The sequence below is a fragment of the Athalia rosae genome, chromosome 2 (genome assembly GCF_917208135.1).
Source record: "Athalia rosae chromosome 2, iyAthRosa1.1, whole genome shotgun sequence".
Taxonomy (NCBI): Eukaryota; Metazoa; Arthropoda; class Insecta; order Hymenoptera; family Athaliidae; genus Athalia; species Athalia rosae.
Window position 1 is genome coordinate 28,138,062 of NC_064027.1, and position 18,180 is coordinate 28,156,241.

The 18,180-nt window shown below is 34.5% G+C and overlaps 3 protein-coding genes across 7 annotated transcripts in view; 2 read left to right on the forward strand and 1 right to left on the reverse strand.

Annotated features, from left to right (window-relative positions):
- The window catches only part of LOC105685708 (protein Skeletor, isoforms B/C), a 30,981-nt gene extending 23,095 nt beyond the window's left edge, over positions 1-7,886 (forward strand). For 2 of the 3 annotated variants that reach the window (XM_012400062.3, XM_048649231.1), the window contains 8 exons: positions 1,322-1,560; positions 2,067-2,247; positions 2,357-2,377; positions 2,551-2,917; positions 3,003-3,323; positions 3,432-3,555; positions 3,684-3,978; positions 4,187-7,886. In XM_012400062.3, coding sequence (XP_012255485.1) covers positions 1,322-1,560; positions 2,067-2,247; positions 2,357-2,377; positions 2,551-2,917; positions 3,003-3,323; positions 3,432-3,555; positions 3,684-3,978; positions 4,187-4,336 — 1,698 coding nt within the window. In that variant the 3' untranslated portion in view covers positions 4,337-7,886. The remainder of the gene's footprint in view (positions 1-1,321; positions 1,561-2,066; positions 2,248-2,356; positions 2,378-2,550; positions 2,918-3,002; positions 3,324-3,431; positions 3,556-3,683; positions 3,979-4,186) is intronic. The other variant, XM_048649232.1, reaches the window with a different exon arrangement.
- Positions 7,887-10,828: 2,942 nt separating this feature from the next.
- LOC105685817 (nuclear pore complex protein Nup107) lies at positions 10,829-14,590 on the reverse strand. The gene is made up of 8 exons (XM_012400247.3): positions 14,441-14,590; positions 13,789-14,355; positions 13,193-13,668; positions 12,863-13,070; positions 11,915-12,768; positions 11,523-11,840; positions 11,192-11,443; positions 10,829-11,051 (listed from the first exon to the last, which is right to left on the reverse strand). Exons 2-8 carry the CDS (start codon positions 14,342-14,344, stop codon positions 10,950-10,952), a joined length of 2,766 nt encoding a protein of 921 aa, XP_012255670.2. The 5' UTR covers positions 14,345-14,355; positions 14,441-14,590; the 3' UTR covers positions 10,829-10,949.
- LOC105685818 (general transcription factor IIH subunit 3) lies at positions 14,551-16,236 on the forward strand. 3 transcript variants are annotated; one of them, XM_012400248.3, is made up of 6 exons: positions 14,551-14,659; positions 14,908-15,404; positions 15,516-15,638; positions 15,719-15,854; positions 15,944-15,980; positions 16,075-16,236. In XM_012400248.3, the coding sequence occupies exons 1-6, from the start codon at positions 14,650-14,652 to the stop codon at positions 16,148-16,150; spliced, it is 879 nt and encodes a 292-aa protein (XP_012255671.1). In that variant the 5' UTR covers positions 14,551-14,649; the 3' UTR covers positions 16,151-16,236. The 3 variants fall into 3 exon arrangements, with proteins under 3 accessions (XP_012255671.1, XP_048505190.1, XP_020707904.1); XM_048649233.1 differs by having other exon boundaries at positions 14,621-14,696; XM_020852245.2 differs by lacking the exon at positions 14,551-14,659 and adding an exon at positions 14,692-14,814.
- Positions 16,237-18,180: the final 1,944 nt, after the last annotated feature.

Genomic DNA, 18,180 nt, shown 5'->3' on the forward strand with positions numbered 1-18,180 from the left:
ATCCCCCTTTTGCCTTGTTCCCCTCGCTACGCCTTATACTCCCGATTTATCTCGTAAGCCCGGATTTAGATTTCGATCCAAAAGCTCTCATGCGTCGGTGCGCCCTCCTGGTCCTGCACTACATCCGTGTACTCCGTATCTCTCTCTCTCTCTCTCTCTCTCTGTGTATATAATGTAGCTGGATAAATTCGCCATAATATAATACACGTATACACGACAGAGAACTGTGTACGTATGTATAGGAAACGATATTGCAACGCAACCTCCTGCAAGCGAATAGATAAACTGCTTAGGGTAACTATATCGGCCTTAATTGATCCCACTCTTTATGATATTCTGGAGCTCCTTACCTATCGCATTGTTTGGTGTGCGGCTCCGTTTTATCTTTATTTTCTCTTCGTTTCCTTTTCTTTTCTTTGTTTTTTTTTTCTCTTACTTTCCACCCTACAACGGAACACCGAGGGTGTCCGAATTTCACTTTGGCGAAGAGGAGCAAATCGTGTTTTACCATTTTCAAGGCATCGAAGGTCATCGAATCCTGGATGCCATGGAATTCCGGTGTGATTTCGATGATATATATTAATCGATCGAATGATTTGAAAAAAATAACTGATATGATCGTGGAAATCGTCAAAGCGAGAAATAGTTTTCAAACTGTTCCACCGCCGTGTGTAGAGAACGAAAAAAAGGCTGGTACTATTTCGTCTCAATACTTCCTGTAAAAATAGAACTTTCTCCCTCTCCCTCTCCCTATTTTCTTTTTCTTCTCCTCTCCCGATATACGCGTATGGTACGAGTTTACCTTCACCGTATAACCGCGACGACGAGTCCCGAGAGGGTATCCCGTATCCCGCGACTTTCTCCCGCGGACCAGCGCGCCAGCGGGATAGATTTGTCCGGGGGTTTTAGAATGGGCTGAGAAATCGTTGGGATAGGGAGTGAAATCGCGGTAGTAAAGCACCCCCTTCAAGGGAAAGAGCTGCAAGGGTAGGAGGTAACTATATATACATATATATATATGTATGTATAGTGCGGAGAGGCTGTGGGAGAAAATCCTTCGTATTATATGGGAACGATCTCTAAGTCGTCTTTCAACGTTTGACGGGGTTTCAAATAAATACTACCGGGAGGGGTGTATATAAGGGTGCGCGAAGAGAGTCGCGAATGAAAGAAGAAAAAAGATGAGAAAAAAAAAAAAATAGCCAGGATATATTAGGGCGATGAAAAAAAAAACCATTGAGAAAACAAAAAACTAAGCCATTCGTATGTATGATTTTTTTGGGTTTTTTTTTTTTTGGTTTTTTTTTTGGCAAAATTCTAGGTCGATTTCGGAGACGTTTTCGTACCGGCGTATCTGGACGTGCCGAAGCCTCGGGTGTTGCCGGAATTTTCTCGTTTCGCTCACGGTCTGCGTAGCGGGAATATCAGCATTTTGGACAGCAAAACTCTGTACATTCCGAATCTTCATTACGACGGGGCTGGACCCGACGCTTATTTCTGGGTAGGAAATGGTTCCGATCCAAACACTCTGGGTATCAAAGTACCAAACGAAGTGGGAAGGTAAGTTAAGCTGATTTTAGAAATCCCTACCCCCTACAGAATAGGCTCGAAACGTTTTCGTTTGCTTCATCTACCTCAATTATTTCTATCCCTCTATTATGTTATGTATATATGTATACATATACCGTAATAGGTACACCACTCGGCCACAAAACTTGACGATAATTAAACCCGTTCACAATATAATGAACATATTCCGCCATTGTAAAGGTAATTCCAGAATAGATAAAATGAATTTCAAATTATGGGCTGAAACGGGCGCTTGAAAGACTGCGGTATATAGAATGAGAAGGAAAGAACCTGTCGAACTTTATTTCCGTCCTTATTCTGATGAGTTTTTTTTTTTTTCTTTTTTTTTTTTCAAAACGAGAATCAGAAAGAGATTTTCGCTATTCTTTCGTTCCGAAAAATGTCGAAACACTCCGTATCACAATATTTTGCCCTCTTTTCCATGACAATATCAGGAATATCCAGAAATAATATTTCCTTTAAATTTACCCTTGCAGTCTGGATCCTTTGCGCGGTTACCAAGGTGAGGATATCGAGATTGTGTTGCCCGGAAATCTGACGGTGTACGACATCGAATGGTTGTCCGTATGGTGTGTGCAATATCGTCAAAATTTCGGACACGTTCATATACCAAAATATCTCGACGTACCGCCGGCTCTTGGACAAACGAAAATTACCGTAAATATGCATATTGTTATTATTTTGTTCAAGAGAAAAAATAATGAAACAAATAAAACGTACGCACGTTGCGCCGAACTAATGAGAGATTTTAAATTCGCATCGACAGCCGCCATGGTGGTACAATCCTGTAAGTATAAAAGATACAATTGTTCGAGCGTTGTTCAGTTTTTTTCCTTTTTATACAAAATATTCGTACACGTGCAGTGTTAAAAAATTACGCAACGAATGACATATCTTTTCGGATCAAAGAAAAACAAAAAAAAAGATTACCCGAACGATGATTGCGCTTCAATCTTTCAGACGAGCAGCACGAGGCCGCCTCCGAAATCGACGTTGACGAATTGTAGGGAAATTTTGAACGACCGAATCCAAGTCCAATGGGAAGTTGTAGAGGATAACATTCAGATAAGATTAACAGCTCGTATACCCGATGACCAGTACGTTGCTTTCGGATTGTCGGGACGTCAGGGAAAAGCGGAAATGATCGGCGGCGACGTCGCCGTCGTCTGGTATAATCAGAAGACAAAAAAATTCCACGCCGACGATTACTACATGTCCGATTTAGCCCAATGCGACGGAAGCAGGGGTGTCTGTCCCGACGAGAGGGTCGGTGGTAAAAACGACGTTCTTCTTTTGCACGGGGAGAGAAAAAACGGCATCACTTCCGGTGAGAATGACCGTTACAAGCACGTTACACGTTCTCTGCATCGTACGTGATTGAAAAAATGATGTTTTTATTTCCATCGAAACAGTGAAATATATGCGCCCATTGAGCACGAATGAGCCCGTAATGGACCAGATGATTCCCGATACCGAAGTGAGCGTGATAGCGGCGATCGGACCCTTAAATTCTCGAGGAGAGGCGAACGCGCACGGAAGTTTCGACAAGACCACCGAAGATATACAGATCGATTTCACCTCCAGAAACGATCATCAGTGCAAATATTCTCTCTACAATATTCCGGGGCCTTCGAAACTGAAACCTTGGCCTCCGGCTGAAATTTCGGGAGAGAATATGCTGAGCGCAAGAATCGGTCCCACCGGAGGACTCAGGGGATACACAGCGATTACAGGTGGGATAAAGTAAAAGAGGGAACGAAAGCTGGAAAAAGATCGTTCCTATTGATTCCAAGTATCGGAGAAACGACCATTTCGTCATTTATGTCATTATGTAATCGCAGGTCAACCTTCGTGGGGGATCGCGTGGTACATCAACGATCTTTTGATCCCCGAAATTTACGTCGAAAGAGGTCAGACGTACACTTTTACCGTTGAGGGGGGTATGGATTCCACTAATCCAGCAAGGTAACGAAATTTGTTCCCCTTTTTTGTTCTCGTTCTCTGACTCCGCGCTTCAGGAGGTTTGAGAACTACATGAAAAAGAATAGATAGCAGATGGCTAAGGAGGAATGAAAATTCCGTTTGCCCGGCAGGTACCACCCCTTTTACATAACGGACGATCCCGAGGGTGGTTACGGTCAAAGAAGTTCCTCGGAACAAGAGAAGCAGAGAATTTTCGCTGGTGTTAAAATGGACGAGGATGGTTATCCTTATCCAACAGCTGCTGGACGCTACTGCGAATGGGTTCATAAAACGATCGACATGAGTGACGATTCCGAAACATTTGAAAGTTTTTTCGAAACGCTAAGACTCGAATGCCAGGAGGGCGAATCGGCAACGCTTACGTGGACGGTACCGAAAGACGCCCCGGACTTGTTGTACTATCAGGTAAATGAAAAGATTTTTTCTTTCGTTTTTTTGCAATGCTTTGATTTTTTCCAACAGATTTCACGCTCCGTTAGCGAGCATCTTTTTCCTCTTAATAATCATCGACACGTCGTAACTATACCGGAATTGAACGACGCGAATCACGTATTAATTAAAAAAGTTTAATCAGCCGGAAAAATTTATTAATAATATATTGTTATTATTACAGTGTTATACTCACATCAATTTAGGATGGAAAATACATGTTGTAGATCCTGGTTTCAAACTACAAAAAAATGACAAAGGGGATGCCGACATTGTAAAAGCGTTGAACGCTGTAATGTTGACTATAACAAGTTTTTTATCACTTTTAAGATGAATTTAAACGAAAGAGAGAAATCACGACAATAATATATATGCATATAATTATGTTATAAATATAAAACACTAAAAGAAAAAGAGAAATAATAACGTAAAAATACAAATAAGAATAAAAAAAAGAAAAACGGTGAAAAGTAACAAACTAATAATGAAAGTCTTAGCGGTGCTTGGGGGTTGAAAAGTATGGTTGTAAATTAACGATATGATAAAGATAACAACTACAATGACAAAAATAATAGTTATAAAGTTAAAAATGATTATACACAAGGTTGTACGAAAGTAACTCAGCTGATACAGTAGGTAAATAGAAGAGTAAAAACTTAGCGGAATATTTTTAAGATAACATATAACATAGAATATTCTACATAGGGTGCAGACAATAACGGTTTGAATAACTAAAGAAATATGTATTTACAAATAAACTAAAAGAAGAGAAACGATAAGCGTTGAACAAATAATACGATACACGAAGAATTAACTTTCGACAATAATAACAATTCGATGTATTATACCTTCATGAATTAAGAAATAAGAAAGAAAGCAAGTAAACGAAGAAATAAACTAAAGTAAAAATTAAAAATTGACAATACGACAGAGCATATATAAGTCTTCAATTATAATAATAATTAGTATATTTCAATTTAAAACTGGAAGGGTGAGAAATAATGAAACAAAATGACGGATGATAGATATTATGCCTTTGTACGTACTACTCAGCGGAATTAAAGGGTCGCCCCGAAAAGGTCCAGCCCTCTCGGGTCGATCCTTCAATTTTCTTGAGTATTATAACAATACGTATGTATTGAGCGAACCGAATGTAAATTTTGCACAAAGCTATGATAAACTAACGATAATAATAACAATAATTATAATCATACCAATAATTATGGTAATAATGATTATAATTGTACTAATGTAAAGGTACTAATTGTAATATTGATAATGATAATTAATTAGTTGAATTCACGTAGGTATATATATATAAAAAAAAAAGATCATCACATTACATGATAAAAAACTAACAAAATAAATGAATCTGTCACGTAATAAAAATTAAGTGATAATGCTGTCTATTTGACAATAATTTATTATATAAGAGAAAAAATTCAAAGTAGTAGCTATAAAAGTAATAGTATTAAGTAAAAAGAATAAAAAAAAGCAACAAAAAAACATAAAAAAAAAAGAATTTAAAAAATTTAAAAAAAAAGTACACGTACACACACAAGAAAAATATCATTAATTATGTACATAAACAAAACAAAAATGGTAACTAGGAGCTTTTACATCACAGTTCTCCAAATTCAATTCACCTATTTAAAATTTCCAATTTTTCTTTCATCGTCCTGAAAATTAATCTGTCTAATACAAAGTAGAATATGGATGTATAAAGCAGTACATATATTCAAGAACAAAATTGATTTTGATGAAAAAATCAATTAGATTTTTTTGTACGACCATTTTTTTTATTTTCTTTCTCTTAAATAATTACTACAGCTTGACTGACAATGAGTTGGCGAATTGGGTAATGAAAAAAAGCTCCTAGCTCTTCGGTACGAAGATAGATAACCTCGTGAATAAAAATGAAGAGAAAATTATGGAAAATGAAAAGAATTGCAGAAAATTACTGACATACGATATACATAATATGATATGAATATTATGTTACGTATGTATTATATGGTGGACCTTCCTAAAACGGAGTGAAAGTAAAAAATGTGCCTTTGGTGCATAATATATATAATTGAATATGTATATATACATGATATACATGAATAAATGTATAAAATAAACTCAAATTGGAATACGTAAATGATGAATTTTTGAAAAAACAATTAAAATTATACCCGAAAATAAGTGTAGAAACTGGTTACCTAAATTGCGAATGATTTTTTCTGTACAAATAATTTTCCAATGGAACGTCGATGAAAATCTACAAAAAGTGAGAAGATAGGTATTCAATATCGCCAGATTGATGAATCGACGTTCTTTTCGCTTTCATTCTCTTTCATTTTTCAATTATATATTTATGAATTTCAACAAGTGTGTAATATTGATACAATAATGTATCATTGAGTATAAACGATGGCGAGAAAATAAAAAATCGCTAGTGTGAGAGAAGAATAGTTCTTCTATTCTTTACGTTTTTCTTTCCTTTTTTTTTAATGTATAATTGTGCGATTGCAGGTATGATGATGATTTATTCGGTGGCTAATGAAAAACGCAACCAAGAAATCAATAAAATACATAATCATCTTAGAACATAGGTAATAATATAAATAATATATGATAATATGATAGAGATATTACTACGCTTCGTTGGAATGCATATAATTGTGCCAGTTTCTACGCTAGTACAGGGTGAGATTTCAAAATTTTTTTGAACAAAATTGAAACAGCACAAAAACTTAAAAGAACAAAAAAAAAACAAACAAACAAACAAATGAAAGAAAAATAAATAATGAATAAATAAATTATATATATGTATACAGCTGTATATTAAATAAAGACCAGATTGTAAATTATTTATATTAAAGAAAAAATAATAATATTATTAATAATTACGGTATTTCAAATACACATATATCGAAGTGAATTTAGAAAAAAGAGAATGTGCAGCGCTATATTACAGTATAAGTTAGTGGTTAATTACTTGGAATGAATTTTCAACCGTTAAGTACATTACTATAATGATAATAACGAGAAAAATAATAACAATAAATATACGAGGATGAATATGAAAGACAATAAAAGAAAAATATGTATACTTCCTTAGGAAATATATAAATCGGAAATTTCAAGACAATATCATACACATACTATATATAATAGTAATCGATGATGCGGCAACTTGAGACAATAATTTTTGAGCCAAGCACGTATTCGATATAAACGTATAACATTTTAATTTATCTTTTTTTCTTCTGCGACAATATATATAAATAGGTATACAAGTATATTATTTATAATGTGTACGAATTGAAAAACACAGAGAAAAATTAATAATATAGATAAACACAATAGCTCTTAAGCGGATCGAACTCCTACGTCTGTGAGCATGACAATAATAAAAAATCAATTCTCGGGCTTATATAAATTGGCTGCCGTTAAAAATGACTTATATGACAAATTATACTCACACATAAAAATATGATAACGCAAAGACGTATGATACAGAATTAGAAAAAGCAGACATGACGTTTAAAACTACATGCAATTAGGTCTCTTACTCGTATCCGGTGTGCAAGAAATCTAGATTCCCAATTCATGAGTTTAAGTGTATAATAGGCTGTTTCCTCCCTCTTTCCCGTCAGTCGTTTTTTTTTTTTTTCTTTTTCTTACGGCAGCCAGATAATGTCCGGATTTGTTAATACGTAAGATAAAAAAATAAAAAATTAGCTTTGTAAAAAAAATATTACGATACGTCGATATCAAAACGAATGAATGATCGGATGAATGAGCAAAGAAGCGGGTCATGAGGAATTGTGTTTCGTATGGCGATTTTTTTTCTTCCAAAATCGTGTATACTGCAATCGTTTGAAAGAGTGATGAAAAAGAATTGACAATAAATATACAAAGAAATTCATCAAGTGGTGGCGGTATAAATTTTTGGAGAAAATCTTAGCTAGCTATACAGTAATGAATCCTATAAATTAGAAGAAGTCAAGGAATGAATCGAAGAAAAAATGAAAAAAATGAAAATTGTGTAAAATTATCGAATATAAGAATACAAATCCATGATATACATATGTGTAGCATCATACGATTATACTAAATATATCACGGGGAAAGTTTCAGGCTATATTTCGTATGATGTATACTAATGATGATAAGAATAATGATAATAATAATGGATAATGATTAATTTGTGAAAATATTATACATACATATGTATACCTATAATAATATCTACTGTACAATTTAGAAGATAATTATTCCAGGTGAAGATATATATTATACGTACCTATACATGTAGTAAATGAAGGGAAACAGTGAAAATTTCCTTCAATATGTATGCTACAAATAACATATTCAGTAAACTACATATTATAGGTATAAAAATTGAAAAAAAAAAGATAGCCATTATATTTAAAAAGTTTTCAGTCAAATAAGATTTCTAGCCACGGTTAAGGAATTTTGTCAATATCGTAATAAGTGCATGCATATGTTTTTTCGACTATAACGAAATGGTATTATGTAAATGATGTGTTGAAAATTAATTTTCAAGATAACACATGCTCGTTTTATGTCTACTGTTTTTTTTATTATTAGAAAAAAAAGTTTTTTCTCACTAAAATTTGATCAGAGATTTTGTGGATTTTTTTTTTGTTCTGCTTTCAATGGCGAGGTGTCCTGAAATTTGAACAAAGTTATAGGAGAATTGAAAGGGGATATAATAATTATATGTACGATTAATCACGGTATTCAATGACGATTATAATAACGTCATCACAAACACTTGATTCGGTATAACTGTGCATTGCGATTACAAAATTGAGCGATACGGACGCACATGAAAGAAATAGTTTTCAGTGATTTAGGTTGAATATGAGTAATCTGCAGTCATCCGAAATGAATAATGATTAAGGCTTGTACTTATATATCTCATGCATTACTATACCATCAAATCTTTTTGAACGTAGAAGATGAATTTCATGTATAAAGTAAGTCTGTGAATTCAAAATTCTTGTTAGCTTCGAAGTCCATAAACTTATTCATATATAATCCTATATGTATACGTAATAAAACCCAAATTATCATGTATAAAATGAGCGAATTGAATTATACCGCGCGTGGGGTAAATCCAATTAATTATCATACACAATAATTATTATATCCGTCGATAATTTGTTCATTATTCAACGGAACGTGATTAGAGTAATGTACATTCCAATCGAAAATCCACCCGCTGCCATTACACATAAAAGATCAATGAATATTTACAGAATACCAATTGAAATAATACAATAATCACACATGAAACTGAAATAATTCAAATTTAAACGCGCACAGAGCAATAGAAGAAAAACCGACGATATCATATAAATAAATCGAGAACGTATCACGAACAAGAATTAAATAAGAATAAATCTTGAAATATCAATAATAATAATAATAATAATAATAATAATAATAATAATATTAAGGATAATGATTATCATTACCATCATCTTTTACGACGTATCAAATTACCATATAAATATATATGCATATATCAATTATCATACATAAGTATATACATAAATTTATCAAACATTGTCAACCATTTTTTCAACGTTTATGTGTTAGGCTAGGTAAATGAAAATGATGATAAAAATAATAATCATAATAATAATAGTTTTGAAAGAGGAAATTGAATGAATACATAATTAATAAACAAGAAAGAAGAGTAAGACCGAAAAAACAGACACTTTAAACTAATATACGAATCATATAGTACCAAACTGTAACTAAAGCAATTTGTTGTACTTTATTAGATATGTGCAAATGTCTAGAGTTTTCAAATTCAATCGCTTTTGTTGGTTCGCGAACAATTAAAAATCTAGGCTGATAATACGCCTGTATTGTATGTACATGTAATAAATTGGACGTTGAAAAAAAAATAATATTCTAATCGAAATATTATAAAGTGTTACCAATAATCAGCGATTGTAGTTTTTACCGTTCATCGCATAAATTATTAGAATTAATATTAATTACATCATATTATTCGTTCTATTAGAAAAAGTAAAACAAAAAACATAAAAAATAAATGCGTAATTGTTTGAATGTTATTTTCTTCATATAGTCTATAATATTATAATGTGCATAAAACATAAATGATTTCTTTAATTTTTTTATGTCTATCGTACGTATCGATTGGAAATTGGAAAAGTAAAAGAAATATATATATATATATATATATATCCATATATACAATGTATATGTAACGTATCAAACCGATCATGTTGATATACTTATGTATATTATACATAATATACATATGTATACTATCTAGTTCCAAGAAAACGAATTATCGTGATATACGTTATCGTTCAACTGTGCTCTATAATGCATACTATACTGTACGTTTGTACAATCAATTTTTTTACTCGATTTATGTGTACAGAAAATACGATGATAAAAATAATAAAAATAGGTCCCATTATAGTAGGCTCGCGTAGTATCTTCAAATGTTAAAAAGTATTATTGGAAGTTGTTCGTTCAATATTTTCTTCATTTTTTGTTCACCATTGCGCAAAGATTGTGCCGATTTAATACTTGACGTCTTACAAGATTTCGTCTGTTCTTTCTTCTAAAATTTTCCTATCCCGTTTTAAGATTCGATACTAATAATGTATTCCATACCTACCTTGAATTCCATGAACGATCAGATATATATCCTATAATTACGATACATTATGATTATTAATTATTGAACATTGTATTAAATTTTATATTCACTTCTTGTGGTTGACAATAAACGGGTTTTTATAAAATATCTGCATTATGATTTATGATTGGCAATATTTTATTTAATTCTTACAGAATGATCATGTAAAATATATTCATCGAAATGAGAAATATTTTTACAAAAATTACGATACCTATTCAACAGAAAAAATTCAAGTACATCATTTGGGATAACCCCAGGGATCTTTTTTCTGGTCCATCAATGCGAGAGAAGATTCGCATATCTTTCGGAAGATATCGCGCAGTCGTTCTCTCGGAAATACCTGTAAAATATTCGGAATGTCATTCAAAAAACTCTTACCTGTGATTTTTTTTCGATAGTTTGGATGGATGAATGGATTTAATGGGGTATCCTGGAAAAAGCGAATTGGGATTTAGAATCAAGGAATCGTCAGCGTTTTACCTTGTAAAGTTGGTGTTGTTCCGAAGCCAATGTATCTGCTAATTGGATGCACTCGGCGTGCTCATTCATCTCAGACATCACCGAATGTAATAGCAATGCGATTTTTGGTACGCATAGTTTTCGCAAATTATCCATTTGATTCTCTCTCAACTGTTCTTCGCGAGAACTATGCTCTTCGTTATTATAATTTGAATCAACAAGCCATCCTCCGTCAGGAAAGAGTAAGACGTTGAACAAAAGTTGTTTGACTGCCTGGTAGACAACATTTTTTTTAGCAATTCGCATCCACGAATCAGAGTTGGCTGAAGAGTAAATACTAGAGTCCTCTTACCTTTGTGTGATGCTGCATGGTGGTCTTCCATCTCTCTAATTCGGCATTGTATTGAGCTTTCTTATGATCGTATGCAACTTTTTCTGTGAAAGTAGCGTACATTGGCAAATCAGGTAACGAACTAGGTTTGCCTTGGTGGAAATGTGTGAACCATTCCATGAACCCTTCTTGGGCATCTAGATATGCCTTGTAACATAAGTACTCGCGAATTGACACTGATGCCTTTTTGGATAAATTATTTGTCATTGTCAGATTTGCTATTGTCCCATCCATAGTTGGATACTCTGACATAATAACTTCGATTGAATCCGTTGGAATCTACATTTAATATTATTCATCATTGTGATTATGACAACGTCCAAAAATGCAAGTTCCAAAAAATTCTCAATTACCTTGTTCAATGCTTTTCTGGCCGCATCTACTTTCTCGTTGGAAAGAAAATATCTTATCAGGGCATTTGCCTGCCATAAGGCTTCCTCCCGTTGACTTTGATAAAACACAACCCAGTCTAAGGCATTGATCTTCTCCATATCACTTTCAGTAATGGTACCCTTGACGTCTGAGGAACTTGAGTCCTCATTTTTTTGCCTTATATTTTCAACGACTAGTTTGGTTATTGCCTCTATATGCAAATTGGTTGCTTCAGCTGCGGCGATGCAGCGTTTCCTTAATTCGTAATCCTGAACATTTTCCAAGAAGCGTGCATAGGTGGTTATTTGCTCTTCCTGTGGTAGCGTAGCTGTATAAAAGGCTACCAAATTCGGATCACCCATTTCGATCAATATCTGTACATAAGCTGCTAATACTTTGTGGCCGATTCTGTCGTTCGTGTTTTTACCAATTTGCCGCAGAAACAAAGTTAAATGAGCTAAGAATCGTAAAAATTGAGAGGTACATGTGCCCGAGTCTACAAGAATCTCAATTTCTTCCATGAGTTTAGGAATTTCGTCGAGAATCAAATATTTTTGTATTATATGATCAGGCTTGTTTGATTGTTCGCGAATATTCGAATATTTGGACGCTTGCAATGCGTCGAATATATCTTTAATGTCCATTTTATTTTTCCAGTATTCTTCTCGCATTGGAGTATAGCTTTTTAATACTGCGCCTCTGATTTCAGATTCTACTGTAATATCAAGTAATGTCTTAACATGTGCCCATAAGGCATCCTGCCAAGATTTTGATATCGTTAAAAGCTGCTGAAGATTCCCACATAAACTGGCGTATATGGCACGGTAGTATTCACCTGAATCCAATGCAAAAACGTGATCGTAGTTGTGTAGTTCAACACGCAAAAAAAATCGTTCCATATCGGAAGCACCATCTTGCTTTGCACTCACCTACGCGCTTGTCTTCGGATAATTCCCAAGCACACAACTTCCAGAGGCTTCTGTTGGGGTTTCCTTCTATAGGAAGTTTTGTATCAGGTAATGGGTTTGTATAATTCGGATCATGATGAGGTGTCCATCCCAATAAACAGGCAGCTTTCCATGGTTGCCCACAATGAACGGCTAAGGCCTGGGCTTCTTGTAAGCGCCCGCACCTCACCTGAGTAGAAAGAATTTGTGATATCATTTTGGAAACAATTTCCGCTCGGTATTATAGTGAACCAGAAGGCTGAAAATTGGCAATAATTAACAAGCAAGAGTTACATTTTCCACTGATCGTACCTCTAAAAACATTCTTTTTTCCAATCTAATGTCATCTTCTCTGTCTAAGTCGTGTAAAGGCCTGCCTTCACGTATTGGTGCATCGGGGTCCAATGATGTAACAATAGGCCTTGATGATTTGAAAGTTATTCCTGATTTTCGGTTCTGTAGTTGATGCAATGTGTTTTCCCAAGCTACCGTTTTATCAGTGAAATATTCTATCATGGGTAATCTATCTGCTTGGTCAGAGGCATTTTTTTCTAGCCAATCTACAATCAGCTGAAATTCTGTCACCAAAGGTTCAGTTTTGTACAAATTCTCTACGACATCTTTTTCAGAGATATTCGATTTCAAGTCTATTTCCATTTGCGATTGGAAGTTTGATGTACTTATGCGGTGTTGGTACAAGCAATACACCAAACGCCAGGTGTTTCTTTCATTTTCCAAATTTACTTCTTCATCAGATATCTGTGTGCTTTCCACTTTGGACTGTAAGCCTGTTTAAATAGAAACTCAGTCTTTTCAATTTAAATTATCACCCTATCTAAATCTTGGAGAATCTCAGAGCACTGCAAGATCAGATTTCTAACAATGCAAATCCAGTATTAAATACATACCTCTCATAAATTCCAGAGTATCAGTACAAGTCTGTATGAAATCTGTAATGGTGTCAAATATTTGTGGGAGAGAAGTATGAACTTGCATGCTCTCTAGGAATTCATGAAACAGTTTAACATTAGCTTCCCGCCAAGGTTCATTTGCTCTGAGAATTATGCCTGTGGCGGCTGAATCATCCATAAGTTCCCGTAAGGTCAGATCAGTTTTTTCAGTAGTATTCATTATGTCCCGCAGTTCGTGGGGGGCCATTGTAATGGAAGTTTCAAAGTCTTCATAGTCATTTCTCATCAACAATTTGTTATTGAAATATGATCCCTGGACTCTTGGGCTTTTCACACCGAGTGTGAATGATCTTGATTCATCGGCAATATTTCGAGAGATGTCATCGATAGAATCTGAGCGCTTTTCTAAATTGTAGTTAGGCTGTAGAGAGATACGTTTAGGCATCGTACTCTTTGTAGATAACCTCAACAGCGATTTTCTTTGAGCTTTTTCCGACCCAAGCAATTTAATAGAATGCTCTAAGTCATCGGTTGTGCCACGTGAAGATTCCATGGTCAAATTATCTGCCAAGTTTTTCACCATTAGAGTAAGAAATTCAACTACTAACCTTAAAATTAACACGAGTCTGAGGGCCTGATAGTTTGATACCTCTTTATCTCACTGTTGAAAGAACACAGTCTTTAGATTTTTTAACTTGTCATCATCCTTGTTACTTGATAAATTATTGGAGGATTTATATATGAATTAACCGAGCACAGATAAATTTGCGAGACGCCGGTACAACACCGTTGAACAGCTTTTCAAACTGTGGTTTAAATCGCATCACTGAATCGGAATAGGTTGCAAATCGAACGGTGATGGCTGAGGGTGAGTTCGATAAAACATGACGTTGATAAACAAACAAGTATATAGTGATTTTCATAAAATGATTGAAACTTTTTGAACTAGAAAACTTATTTAATTGGATCTACGAGTTTACTCTTGAAACATTTTCATACAATTATGCTACGTCAAGCACTGTTGTAAATTTCTAACCTCCGAAAAGTCGTTTGCCTAGTATGCATGAATACTAAACACAGACCTGGTGTTCACTTATTTACCTTATCTTCTTACAGAAGTGGAGAAGAGCCTGCTGGTTATAGTACTGGATACTAATCCGGTTCAGAAATTTGTTCGCCAAGATACAAGAATATTAACACAATGCCTGGACTCGGTCATAGTATTTGCAAATGCTCATTTAATGCAGAAATCAAACAATCAGCTCGCCGTGATGGCTTGCCATTCACATTCATCTACTTTCCTGTATCCTGATGATAAACCGACAGAAATCAGACAAACCGATGGGCAGTATGAAGGTTTCACACTAGTCGAAAGAATGGTCAGGCAAAATTTGCAAAAATTAGTCAACGAAATTTCCACAAATAAACCTCTCAATACCGAGAGTTTAATTGGCGGCGCTCTGGCAATGGCCCTGTGCTACATTGTTAGACTAGAACGTGAAAAGGCTGCTGGTGAAAAAATCCATTCCAGAATTCTAGTCATAACTGGTAGCAATGATTCCGCTTCTCAATACATGAATTACATGAATGTATTCTTCACTGCACAAAAACTGGTGAATAAATTTAATTTTTCTCAGGTTCTAATTGCTTGAATTAACAAACATTGAATCAGAAAACCAATTGTATACCCTTGATAATTGACGGATGACGGATTTATTTTTCAGGGAGTGGTAATTGACGTGTGCAGTTTAGATCAAGAACTGGGATTGCTTCAGCAAGGGTGCGATATAACAGGTGGAAATTATCTGAAGATACCACAGCTGGCTGGACTCCTGCAGTATTTACTGGTAATATCAGGTTCCATAATATTTCATCATATTTGTATCAAGTCCTCTGCTAATGTCTGAATGTTTCCAATTTTTATCAGTGGGTCTTTCTGCCAGATCCTAACATTCGGTCAAAACTAGTTTTACCTCCTCCGGTTAAGGTAGATTACCGAGCTGCCTGTTTTTGCCATCGAGAGCTAGTGGATATTGGATTTGTTTGTTCCGTGTGTCTTTCAAGTGAGATTATCATTGCAATTTTTTTATTCCTAAGACCGTATTTTAGTTTGATTCAGAGTTTCCCATTAATTCAATTCTGCTTTTTACAGTATTCTGCAAATTCAGCCCCATCTGCACTACGTGTCAGTGAGTATATTGCTAATATATGCATTTAATATTACAGAATAGGTATGCATGCAAATTCCTGATAACTATACAGCTGACCTTTTATCTTTCACAGCACCGTTTTCAAAATGCCTGGTCCCATACCAACGAAGATGAAGAAGAAGAAAAAAAATTCCGACATAGTTCATTAATCGTTAAGTTATTCATTCGATTATTATTATTTATTGATCATATGGTTTATCAAATTTTTTCAATAAAAACTTTTGTAAAAAAATAATTAATTTAAAAAGTTGTTTTTCGATATTTGACGTACATGATTGAACCTCTCTCGCCCAAAAAAAATTTGCACATGTTTTCTGCTTCTACCCTTAATCATATGAGCATGGAAGTGAGCCCCGTTTTCTCATTATTCTACGATATACTTCAAAGATTTGCCAGTCATCACTTACAAAGCGTTCGAGGTACAGGTAAGAAAAAAGTGTCGAGTCACGAACAAAGCGCTGTTTCACCAAACGAGGAACAACCAAGACTATAACAATGTACCTATCAGAGATCGAGTAAAGGTATCAAGCCCGATAACACTCACGTAATTGAAAAGTAGTCAAATATGCCTGTACAATTTGCCCTCCAGTTATTTCAAGCCAAACGAATTGGAATAATCATTGAGTGCTTTCATAGAGATGAATAAATAAAATGGATAAATTAAAAAACTGGGACAATTAACAGCCGTGGGGGCTGCAAGTATACCAATAATTGAAACTGTTCACCAACTGGATATAATCATATCGCGGAATGCTCAATTACGCAAAGTGCTGCACTGAGTATATATATATGATATCCTGGTAAAAGTAATCATGATTTTCAGGGGTGATCAGTTAAATAAAACCTAATTCGATTATCGTGGGTACACCAGAAATGTCTATTTATATACAGCAGTATTAATTTTTAATTTTCTCTTCAGTGGTAACGGGCTCTGCATGATATAATTCTTTTGAAAAATTCTGGAAAGTTGATGAAAAATTGAGGGTCTTTTTAATTAACTCCACTCCGTCTCCATAGGGGTGAAAAATTATATATCTTTATTCTTCACTCCTCCCCGCGATATGCGAATCTCACTGATGACATATTCGAGAATGCTGCACAGCTGCTAATAATAAGGGAACAAAAAATGAAAAATTCAGATCTAAAAATATGAATATTTTTTCCATTGAGTGAAATCTATTCAACAATACTCATAGTCTGCACAGTGAATATAAAAAACTTCGAGCGACGTTACGTGTAAATAACTTTGAATTTCTTGCAAATTCTATCATAAACCTTCGATAATTATCCGTATGAGATTATATTATAAGAATTTTACTTCCTGTTTTTCTCAATTCAAAAGTGTATACATACTTAGATGTATCTATAGATATAATGTGAACAGATTGAAAATAATTATTTTCCGACGTTTCGAAATTCATTTCATCTCCCACCCCTTTTTCCCTTTCCACTTCGCAAACTCGACTATGAGATATTGTATACCTTTGAAATGAGCTGGTTAATTATTATCCGACAATTCGACAAATTTGCGCAATTTTGTTTTTGTTTTTCTCAATAAAAATTAAGAAAATCTATTCGACATATCATTCCAATCATTTTACGTTAATCGCACATCACTTTAATCTACTGTTCTATCCTGTTTCGTATTACGATAAGTGATGCGGACGGAGGTGCGGCTGCGTTAAGACGTTTTTTCTCTAATGATTTCTGATGTGTTCTTAATTCGATTTAGAGGTGTCGAATCATGTACTTCTTTAGCGTTTCACAAATGGACAGGGACGTTATTATATGTATGATGTACATGAGAAAATAGGTCATCGCAAACACATTACAAGAGTCATTCCACAACTGTTCGACGTTAGACAAGATGAATGATTCTCAAAGGATGATATAAAACCGATAAATCTATTGCCGATATCAAACTCAATTTTTGGGAGGCGAGAGAGGAATAAAAAAGAAAATACGTCAATAATATTTAATGTTAGCGACACAACAGCGACAATAATAATCATAATAATAATCATAAAATCCGCGTCTCTCGCGTTTGTGGTTTATAAACTATACATATGTATGCTTTGCCTTTAGATACCAGCAGCAACCGGAGTTAGAATCAAATAAAGAAACGATCAGCGACAAAGATACGGTGCATGGACCGAGGTAGCAGGAGGCGACAGCAGCA

What these genes read in the sequence shown, in the direction of transcription:
- LOC105685817 (XM_012400247.3), bottom strand. Translation starts at nt 14,344, where the DNA reads ATGGAATCTTCACGTGGCACAACCGATGACTTAGAGCATTCTATTAAA. An exon ending in AAAAAAGAATGTTTTTAGAG is followed by an intron (nt 13,071 to 13,192) that starts GTACGATCAGTG and finishes CTTTCTACTCAG; the next exon opens with GTGAGGTGCGGGCGCTTACA. An exon ending in ATCCGAAGACAAGCGCGTAG is followed by an intron (nt 12,769 to 12,862) that starts GTGAGTGCAAAG and finishes CATTGGATTCAG; the next exon opens with GTGAATACTACCGTGCCATA.
- LOC105685818 (XM_012400248.3), top strand. An exon ending in TTGTTCCGTGTGTCTTTCAA is followed by an intron (nt 15,855 to 15,943) that starts GTGAGATTATCA and finishes TGCTTTTTACAG; the next exon opens with TATTCTGCAAATTCAGCCCC. An exon ending in CCCATCTGCACTACGTGTCA is followed by an intron (nt 15,981 to 16,074) that starts GTGAGTATATTG and finishes TATCTTTCACAG; the next exon opens with CACCGTTTTCAAAATGCCTG.